Raw genomic sequence first — 10,096 nt, forward strand, 5'->3', positions numbered from 1 at the left:
CGTTTCTCGCCGGCAGCCGTGAGTCTCATGATGAGATGTGGTGTGATGCTGTGCTGGTATTTGCACTGCCAAGTGTATTGCTCTCCAGATGCAAACGCATCACCCACGCATCACACGCGCACCGCTCTCACACATCACACACGCATCACACATGAACTCACCTCCTTTCACGCGTCCATGCACATGCCTCGCCCAACCATTAGGATCCTTGATCTGGTGTCGGAGGGCAAGATTGAATGGGATCTGATGGGCGAGACGCCACAAGACATTCCAAAGGTGTGAAGGAGATGGTGGCGGGTGTGTGGTTGTTTGTTGTGTGTGTGTGTGTGTGTGTGTGTGTGTGTGTGTGTGTGTGTGTGTGTTGGGTTGGGGGGGGGTTGTTCTTGTGGCTGATTGATGGTTTTGCAGCCGACACCAATACGCCGGAACCACAACATCCGCCCCCCCCTGCTTGCACTGCCAACACACACACACACACACACACATACACACACACTCTCTCTCTCTCATGCACCCTCCGTCGCATGTTACGAATTTTACCTCACCCTCTCACCTTCACACCCCCTCACCTCTGTTCCCCCCCTTCTTGTTCAGGTGTATGATGAGATTGCGATTGGCGACCACGTGTACGGGCTCCCCGCCGGCCGTCAGGCGTTTATCGACACGCTTGCCAAGCGCTTCCCGAGTGAGCGTGCAGGCATCGAGAAGTGGGTGCAGATGTGCCGACATGCGTCGCGCCAGGACCAGTACTTCACGTTGAAGGTGGTGCGCCCGGCGTGGCTGGCACGCCTCCTCCTCCGCTTCATGGGCGGCGCGTTTTACAAAGTATTCAACATGACGGCTCTTGAGGCCGCGCAGTCTGTGACGGACAACAAGGAGCTGCAGGCTGTGCTGCTGGGCCAGTTTGGCGACCACGGGCAGACGCCGTCCAAGGCAAGCTTCTTCATGCACGCCTCCGTCGTCAATCACTACATCCGCGGCGGGTACGTCACTGCTGGTGCTCGTGCTGGTGGTGGTGGTTTGTTGGGTGGTGGGGAGGGTGATCGTGGTGATGGTAAGTGATGTGGGTAAGTGGTTATGGTGGTGGTGATGGCAGTGAGGCTGGTGTTGGAAAGGGATTGATTACACGCACACATGCACACATGCACACACGCACACATGCACACATGCACACACACGCACACATGCACACACGCACGCACACACACACACACACACACACACACACACACACACACACACACACACACACACACACACGCACACATCTCAGGTACTACCCACGTGGTGGCTCGACTGTGTTTGCCAAGAAGATGATTCCTGCGATTGAGCGCATGGGCGGGCGCGTGTTGGTACAGCAGTACGTGGACGAGGTCATTGTCGAGAACAACACCGCGTACGACACCATGAAAAGCAAGAGGAGAGGCCGAGGTGGTGCTGATGGTGGCCGGGTACATGCGTGTGTGTATGCATATGCGTCTGTGTCTGTGTGTGTGTGTGTGTGGGGTGTGGGGTGTGTGTGTGTGTGCAAGTGTGTGTGTGTGTGCATGCGTGAAAGTTGCTGCTGCTTGCCGTCTCACATCGCTCCCTCACACACCACCACCACCATGCTCAGGGTTGGTGTGCGGATGCGCAACGGGGACGTGATCCGGGCGCGCGAGGCCGTCGTCTCCAGCGCGGGCGTCTTTAACACATACGAGCGCCTCCTTCACGGAGACCTCGGTGAGGGCTGATGATGGTTGGTGGTGGTAGCGGTGGTGGCGTGATGGGTGTGCATCGTTCTCTCCTCTGTGATGCCTGCTGCGGCCCACAACGTCACAACACGGACCCACCCTTACAATTGCTTTGGACTCTACACACACACACACACACACTCTCTCTCTCTCTCTCTCACTCACTCACTCACTCACACACACACGCACACGCACACTCACTCACTCACTCACTCACACACACACACACACACACACACACACACACACACACACACACACACACACACACGCACACGCACGCACACTCACTCACTCACTCACTCACTGTCTCCCTCCTACACACATATGCATACACACGCACCCACCACACGCTCACAACACACGCTCACAACACACGCGGCCTCACTTGCCTCACCCGCCGCGCAGTGCCTGACACAATCCTGGACAAGATTGAGGCGATTGGGCCGTCGTGCTCGATGGTGTATCTCTTCGTCGGTATGCGCGGAACAGCAGAGGAGCTCGGGCTCCGCACCAGGTGAAGATGATGATGGCACGAGGCGTGAGGGCAGGAGCAGGTGGTGGTGGTGGTGATGATGCAAGGTGAAGGTGTGATGGTTGCGGCTTTGATAACCCAGCACACCAGCAAACAAACAAACAAACAAACAAACAAACAAACAAACAAACAAACAAACAAACAAACAAACAAACAAACAAACAAACAAACAAACAAACAAACAAACAAACAAACAAACAAACAAACAAACAAACACACACACAAACACACACACAAAATCAATCACACAAACAAAGAAAAACAAACAAACAAGCACACACACACACACACACACACAAAATCAATCACACACGCACGCCACTTCCCCTCATCCTTTGACGCTCTTTTCCTTGACACCCCCTCCCCCCTACCCGAACGGCAGCAACATCTGGCACTACCCGCACGCCGACTTTGACAAGGTGCTCAGACGTGCTGGCTGAGCTCACACAGCAATGGTTGAGCGATGAAGCTATTCCCATGCTCACAGCCGCGACAAAGCCTCTTTTGAAGGCCATGCACCCGTCCCATGACCTTGCCGCATTCATTTTGCTGCTGTCAACCACCTGCACCTCCCAGCTTTCTTGTCCCATTCCTCGAGGATGGTTCCCTCATTGTAACTGACACCGTCCCCACCTCACACACACACACACACACACACACACACACACACACATACACCTCACACCACCGCCACGACGACCGCCTTTAGGTGCTTGAGGACGTGGCTGACGATCCGGAGACGGCGCCTCTGCCGCTCTTTGTGGGGCTGCCCTCCGCCAAGGACTCGACGTGGAAGCAGCGGTGTGTGCTGGCAGCGATGTGCATCGTGATGGTGGCGATGGCTGCTGGTGCTGGTGCTGATGCACGTGGTGGTGCTGATGCACGTGCTGGTGCTGATGCACGTTGTGGTGGTGGTGGTGATGCACGTGGTGGTGGTAGCATTTTCCTGCTCTACCCACCTCCCTGCCTCCCCATATCTCTACGTATGTGCATCTCCGTGTCTGTCACTGCCACCGACACTCTCTCACTTCCACACACTCACATGCTTTCACACACACGCACACACACACACACACACCAACGCCCATCATGCAGCCACGGCAACACGTCGACTGCCGTCATTCTCACGATGTGCCCGCACTCTGTGTGGGAGGAGTGGGAGGGAACGGAGCAAGGCAAGCGCGGCGAAGCTTACGAGGTATGTGTACTTGCCCCCCCCCCCCGCACACACACACATAGACACGTGATCACGTACACGTACTTACGAACATGCACACGCAGGTACAATGCGTGACAGATGCTGGTTACTTCGTACAGGTGCTGCGTCTCATCAACCAACAATACATTGTTTTCGCTTCGAAATACGCACACACGCGCAAACACGCGCAAACACACACGCCTTTGCATGCTGCACACAGGCCAAGAAAAAGATGTTTGGTGAGCGCATGCTCGAAGGCTTCTTCCACTACTACCCCAAGTGCCGCGGCAAGGTGCGGTTTATGACACATGAAATTCAACACACACACACATACATACACACACGCACGCACGCACGCATGCACACACACACACACACACACACACAAACGCGCACGCGCACACACACACACACACACACACACACAAACGCGCACGCGCATGCGAACATCCACGGCCTTCCCTCAACTTCTTCCTTTCGCTGCCCCTGGGTGGCAGGTTGATTACACGGACGTGGGCTCGTCGCTGACCTTCAACCACTACCTCAACAGCCTGCGCGGCGAGGTGTATGGCCTGGCGAATGATGCTGCCCGCTTTGCCGAGCACGACTGGCTGCGCCCGGAGACTAACATCAAAAACTTCTACCTGACAGGCCAGGTGTGATGACGTGATGAAACGTTGGCCGTCCACCGTTGCATTGTCGACGTTGATGGTGCTGGTGCTGGGTGCGTGACTGCGTTGCTTCTGTTCTCCTTCGTTCCCTTGTACTTGCCTGTCTTGATCGTGTGCTGAATACCAACCCCTTCCCATCCTGATGCTCTGCCATCATTGAACACACCACAGGACATTGTGACTGTTGGTGTGACTGGTGCCCTCATGGCAGGCGTGCTCACCGCCCACTCCATGCTCGGTTACGGCACCCTCTCCGACCTTTTCAGGTGCGTCTTTGGGTGTGTTTGTGTGTTGTGTGTGTGTGTTGTGTGTTGTGTGTGTGTGTTGTGTGTTGTGTGTGTGTTGTGTGTGCGTGTGTGTGTTGTGAGTGAGTGAGTGTGTGTGTGAGTGTGAGTGTGTGTGAGTGTGAGTGTGAGTGTGTTGCTTGCCATAATGTTGTCCCCTCCTCATTCTATTATTGCTTCTCGTGTTTTCCATGACAGTGGTCGCAACGTCATCGAGGACATCATGCACCTTGACAAGCAGCAACGATCAAACTCTTGAATGATCCATCACTTGTTGCGTTGTTGTGTTATTTTTTACAACACGGCACATCAACCAGGGCACATGCCACGCCCTTGTTCCCCATCGTTCTTCATTCTTTGAGAGTTTTCTGTTTTCAATGACGTCACCTTTGTCGTCATCAGTCCGCTTGCTGGTGGTTGTTTTGATTTTCCTCCCCTGCTTGTGTTTCTCGCAATCATCAATGTGGTGGGAAGCAGATCACGCCTCTGTTGGTTTGAGTGATCAAGCCCATCATCATTCATACCACCTACCTACCGAGCCAAAACAAACACAACCCGCAGACCGCACACGGCAGCGCGCCCGATCAGGCCCAAAAGCTGGGTGAAGCCCCAGGTTCATATAAGCAACGCAGTCTGGCATTGCTCCTGGGACATGTCACCAACGACAGCATCGCGCACAATGAGGGTTGTCGTGGCTGCAGTGTTTGTCGCTGCCGCTTGTTGTTGTTGTTGTTGTTTTCCCCCCTCTGCCACAGCGGCAGACGTCCCTGTCGACACAACAACAACAACAACAACAACAACAACAACAACAACAACAACAACAACAACAACAACAACAACAACAACAACAACAACAACAACAACAACAACAACAACAACAACAACAACCAACACCGACACCGACACCACCACCACCGACACCGACGAGCCCGTGCCGCTCAGCTTTGGGGACTTCTTCACTGGCGACCGGGATGTGTTCTTTGACTCCGTGTATCAGCATGAGACGCTGATTGACCACCGGCCCACGCCGGACGCCTTCACGCCGCGGCTGCGCCAGATCACAACGCCACTGAACCAAGTGCAGTCATTGTGCCACGCCTTTGAGCAGCAAGACAAGCAGAGCGGCGGCTTCCACGTACGTGTTTGTGTTAGTGTTTTTGTTGTGTTGATGTGTGTGTTTGTGTGTGTGTGTTAGTGTTTGTGTTTGTGTTAGTGTTTGTGTGTGTGTCTGTGCTGGTGTGTCTGTGTCTGTGTCTGTGTTTGTGTGTGTGTGCGTTTGTGTGTTTGTGTGTTTGTAATACACGTCATGCTTTCAGCGCTCTTGCCTCCTCCCCTTGCCCTTGGCCTTGTGCGTTGCCTTCCTCAATCACGACTTTGACCTCGACCTTCATTCCCTCACACATGCACACGTACACACACGTACACACATGTACACACACACACACACACAACGTACACATGATCCACAGATCAAGGAGCAAGGCGAGACGCGGCAGGTGTCGTCATGCAAGCAGATGGAGGACGAGCTGGCTGCCGGCGCTGGTTTGCTCATCCGCTACGAGGACCTCGTGGACTCCCCCGCCCAGGACCACGTCAAGCAGCTGCAGGACGGCGTGCGCGACGTGTTTGGCACAGAGTCCACCGTCCACCTGTACCACGCCACGCAGAACGAGTCGCGCGCCCTCATGCCGCACACAGACCCCTACGACGTCCTTGTCATCCAGCTCCACGGCTCAAAGCGCTGGACAACCTGCATCCCAGACGCATACGTCTCCGACACCGACACCAACAACGACGGCAGTGGCACCAACGCAGAGGACGACGACAACGCCAACACCGGCACTGGCGACCACGGTGCTTTTGCTTCTGCTTCTGCGTCGTCGTCTTCCTTCCCAAGCCGCCATGGCACACGCGCACGCCCAAGCGAGGCAGAGACCATCAAGCACTTCAACCCTGCGCAGCTGGGCCAGCTGCAGGAGATCCGGCGCCAGAGGCAGCAGGGGTGCACGGCGTACCAGGACGCAGACCTGCGTGGCATGCGCTGCAACGAGTTCACGCTGCGTGCCGGTGACACCATGTACATGCCCAAGGGGATCATCCACTTTGCGCTGTCGGGCGAGGAGGGCTCGTCACATCTCACCATCTCGCTGGAGCGCAAGGGCCTGGCGTGGGCCGATGCGCTCATGCACGCGGGGCTCTCTGGCTCGGACATTGTGGACAACCCGGCGTTCCTTGGCCACTGGAAGAACACGGTGCAGTCGCTCATCAGCGACTACCGCGGCGTGCAGCTGCTGGAGGCCATGCCATCCTGGCACCTCAACACGGGTGCGCTGTGTGCAGCGCGTGGACAGGAACAACAACAACAGCAGCAGCAGCATGACAATGGCAGTGCAGCTGGCGGCGAGCGGGATGAGGTGAAGGCGTTTGTGGCGTCGTTCCAGTCGCTGTGTCGCGAGGTTGGACCCGATGTGCTTGAGACGTACACCAAGGCAAACGACCTGGACGCGTTCCTGAATGCAGACGGCATTGGCGCGCTTGTTGAGCGCGTGTGCAGCGAGGAGTCGGCCGCCGCTGTTGTGGAGCAGCTGTGCGCACGCGGCAAAATGCCCGTGGACGTGACGTCGCCCCGCTTCCGCAAGATGCGCGTGCCGCAGATGGTGCGTAACGTGTGCATTTGTGTGTGTGCGTGTGTTTGTGTTTGTGTGTGTGTGTGTTTGTGTTTGTGTATTTGTGTGATGTGCGATGTGTTTGTGTGCGTGCCATGTTCAATTACTTCATGATAGCTGTGATGGTGGTGGCATGGCCCTGCGCTGATGTGTGCGACCTTGTCCCGGTGACATCAGTGACCCACCGCACGCGCCTCCGCACTCATTAACCCTCATGAACACACACGCACACACACGCACACACACACACACACTCTCTCTCTCTCTCGCATTATCCATCACAGGAGCGTGTGCGTCGTGCAACTGTGACGGCCGCATACACCTGCAACACTGGCTGCGATGAAAGCTGTGACACGTAAGGAACCACTTGTGCTGCATATGCCTGGCACTTGCGCTCATGACTCGGAATGCACAGCCCAAATTCATCATACACATACACATACACACTCTCACCACTTGCACGCGTCTTGTCACTTGTGACCAGGTCAAGCTGCAACCTTGGATGCGATGGTGGCTGCACCGGTGGCTGTGATGATAGCTGCACCAGCTGCGACACCGGCTGCGACATCTGCTACTCCGGATGCAACACGGGCTGCGATGTGACCACGTGAGCGTATTGCCATGCGGAAACAATTCAAGTCATGTGCTCGATGTCCTTGACTCCTTGCATAGTTTGTACTTCTGTGGCGAGTGTGTGCGTGTTCTCACTTACTCACTGATTCTCCCACATCTGCTTTCACTGCACTGTCATCTCAGGTGTACTGGAAGCTGTGACACCGGCTGTGACATTTGCACCACTGGCTGTGACAGCCTGTGCGATGACAGCTGCAATACAGGATGTGATACTGGCTGCAATCTGAGCTGTGATTTGGGTTGCGACACGGGCTGTAACACGGGTTGCGACAGCAGCTGCGACAGGTGATCATCCGTTAAAGTGGGATGAGAAGCGGGAATGGCCAAGCTTCGCCTCTTTGTTTTGTAAAACATGCTCTCTGATTCTGTCCGAACTCACCTCACTCTATTCCACATCATTTTGTTCGATGACAGCTCCTGTGATTCGAGTTGCAACGGAGGGTGTGACGCCTGGTGCGGCTGCGACAGGTGAAGCAAACCACTCGCTTGCGTGCGTGGGCTTGACACCAAAGTGGACCTTGAATCAAACGTGGTTGACACTCGAAATGGTTGCGTCCATTGTATTCCCTTGCTCTCTTGCAGTTCCTGCGACAGCAGCTGCGATTTCTTCGGATGGAGCTGTGACTCCGGCTGCGACGGATCTTGCGACTATCGTAAGCGTCGCGATGTGATGTGCAGTGTTGTAGCAACTGTTTTGTGCTTGTGGGCCTACACATGGCAGCTGTTTCTCTTATTCGCAATACTCACACCGTGAATTGCGCATGTGTTCACGGATTCACAGAGTGCAGCTGCGACATTTGCTACTCCAGCTGTGACACCAGCTGTGACCTTAGCTGCGATGACAGCTGTACAAGTGGGTGCGACTATGGGTGCGATACATGCACCACGGGATGTGATGACAGCTGCACCTCAGGCTGCGATGGAAGCTGTGACGGAGGTACGTGAACCATTGCAGTCATGATGATGTGTGACAACAACGAAGACGCGCCTGCAAAGTCAAAATGTGGGTGTTCATGCGACAAATCACGCCTGACGTTCACGATTGCTCACCTGAACCACCATGCCCTACTGTGCTGTGCTGTGTGCTGTGCTGTGCTGTGCTGTTATATGCTGCGCTTTAGGGTGCAACCTGGGCTGCGATGACAGCTGCGACAGCTCGTGCACACAGTCAAGCTGCGATACGGGATGTACAACCAACTGCAACGGTGGCTGCGACACGGGCTGCGACGGTCCATGCAACACGTAAGTTGGCGAAACAGGTGGTGCTCGCGTTGTTTCCATGGTGGATTGTCTGTGAGCGACACAGACCACTGGTGGCAGCTTGTGGCAGCTCAGCCCTTGTGAAATCGTTTTTGCGCCCTTTCGTTGGTATTCATCACTATTGCAATCCTGTGCTGTATGCATTGTGCTCGTTGAACAGGGGATGTGATGACAACTGCAACACGAGCTGTGATGAGTGCACGTACAGCAGCTGCGACAGTTCATGTGACGGATCGTGCTCGTGCAACCCGGGCTACTACGGCAGTGGCACGTCGTGCACTGCATGTGGCCCCGACACGTACAGCGCCAGCAGCGGCCAGAGCTCATGCACACCGTGCGGCTCCTGCGGCTCAAACCAGTACCGCGTCAACTGCGGCGGCAGCAATGATGGTTCGTGCACGTCGTGTGGGTCGTGCCCTGCAGGCTCTGAGCGCACGGGCTGCAGTGGCACCAGCGCAGGCACATGCTCGCCGTGTGACTCGAGGTGAGTGCACAGCATGGCACATGCAATGTCGTGCGTGCAACTGGATGCAGAGGCATGTGCGTGTGTGGGCGTGTATGCACTTGTGTGTGCATGTGTGTGTGCGTGCAAGTGCAAGTGTATTCTATTCATGTGTCTCAATATGTGCGTTCGCTTGTGTTATCGGGTGCGCGACCTCACACAAGGACACACCACCTTGCTTGCATGTACGCAACGTTGTGTTGCTGCTTTCTTGTCGTTGCAGGACATACAAGACGTCACAAGACAACCAGCCGTGCAGCCCGTGCGGGTCGTGTGCGGCCGGGTACTACCTCGCCGGGTGCGGCGGTTCCAGCGCTGGCGAGTGCGTCGGCGTGCAGTGCAACACGCCACCGAGCGTGAGCCATGGCAGTGTGTCCTCGCTCAGCAACAACGGGCGGTATCCCAGCACAGCGACATACACGTGCGCGCCAGGGTACATGCTGGCCAGCTCCAGCGACAACAAGCTGCAGTGCCAGACAGACAAGACGTGGGCCGGGACGATGCCGCGGTGCATTGGCGTGCCGTGCCCAGGGATTAGCATTGCCCACGGCAGCGTGTCACCGTCAAGCACCATCCGTCATCCATCCACAGCAGGTGTGTGTGTGTGTGTGTGT

The 10,096-nt window shown here is 55.7% G+C and overlaps 2 protein-coding genes across 2 annotated transcripts in view; both read left to right on the forward strand.

Annotated features, from left to right (window-relative positions):
• PTSG_08987 (uncharacterized protein) overlaps positions 1-4,680 on the forward strand; it is a gene marked incomplete at both ends in the record, with an annotated part of 5,283 nt that extends 603 nt beyond the window's left edge. Inside the window, 13 exons of the mRNA XM_004989728.1 lie at positions 1-18; positions 204-276; positions 595-983; positions 1,274-1,396; positions 1,616-1,722; positions 2,142-2,250; positions 2,651-2,687; positions 2,978-3,069; positions 3,364-3,466; positions 3,687-3,758; positions 3,964-4,122; positions 4,309-4,403; positions 4,620-4,680. The exon at positions 1-18 is cut by the window's left edge and continues 19 nt beyond it. Of these exons, the coding sequence (XP_004989785.1) occupies positions 1-18; positions 204-276; positions 595-983; positions 1,274-1,396; positions 1,616-1,722; positions 2,142-2,250; positions 2,651-2,687; positions 2,978-3,069; positions 3,364-3,466; positions 3,687-3,758; positions 3,964-4,122; positions 4,309-4,403; positions 4,620-4,680 (1,438 nt within the window). The remainder of the gene's footprint in view (positions 19-203; positions 277-594; positions 984-1,273; positions 1,397-1,615; positions 1,723-2,141; positions 2,251-2,650; positions 2,688-2,977; positions 3,070-3,363; positions 3,467-3,686; positions 3,759-3,963; positions 4,123-4,308; positions 4,404-4,619) is intronic.
• Positions 4,681-4,798: 118 nt separating this feature from the next.
• The window catches only part of PTSG_08988 (uncharacterized protein), a gene marked incomplete at both ends in the record, with an annotated part of 14,817 nt that continues 9,519 nt past the window's right edge, over positions 4,799-10,096 (forward strand). The window contains 12 exons of the mRNA XM_004989729.1: positions 4,799-4,822; positions 4,983-5,034; positions 5,177-5,556; positions 5,891-7,078; positions 7,372-7,442; positions 7,572-7,694; positions 7,844-8,005; positions 8,303-8,373; positions 8,502-8,657; positions 8,842-8,962; positions 9,141-9,464; positions 9,706-10,080. Of these exons, the coding sequence (XP_004989786.1) occupies positions 4,799-4,822; positions 4,983-5,034; positions 5,177-5,556; positions 5,891-7,078; positions 7,372-7,442; positions 7,572-7,694; positions 7,844-8,005; positions 8,303-8,373; positions 8,502-8,657; positions 8,842-8,962; positions 9,141-9,464; positions 9,706-10,080 (3,047 nt within the window). The remainder of the gene's footprint in view (positions 4,823-4,982; positions 5,035-5,176; positions 5,557-5,890; positions 7,079-7,371; positions 7,443-7,571; positions 7,695-7,843; positions 8,006-8,302; positions 8,374-8,501; positions 8,658-8,841; positions 8,963-9,140; positions 9,465-9,705; positions 10,081-10,096) is intronic.

This window comes from Salpingoeca rosetta (assembly GCF_000188695.1).
Source record: "Salpingoeca rosetta unplaced genomic scaffold supercont1.27, whole genome shotgun sequence".
Lineage (NCBI taxonomy): Eukaryota > Choanoflagellata > Craspedida > Salpingoecidae > Salpingoeca > Salpingoeca rosetta.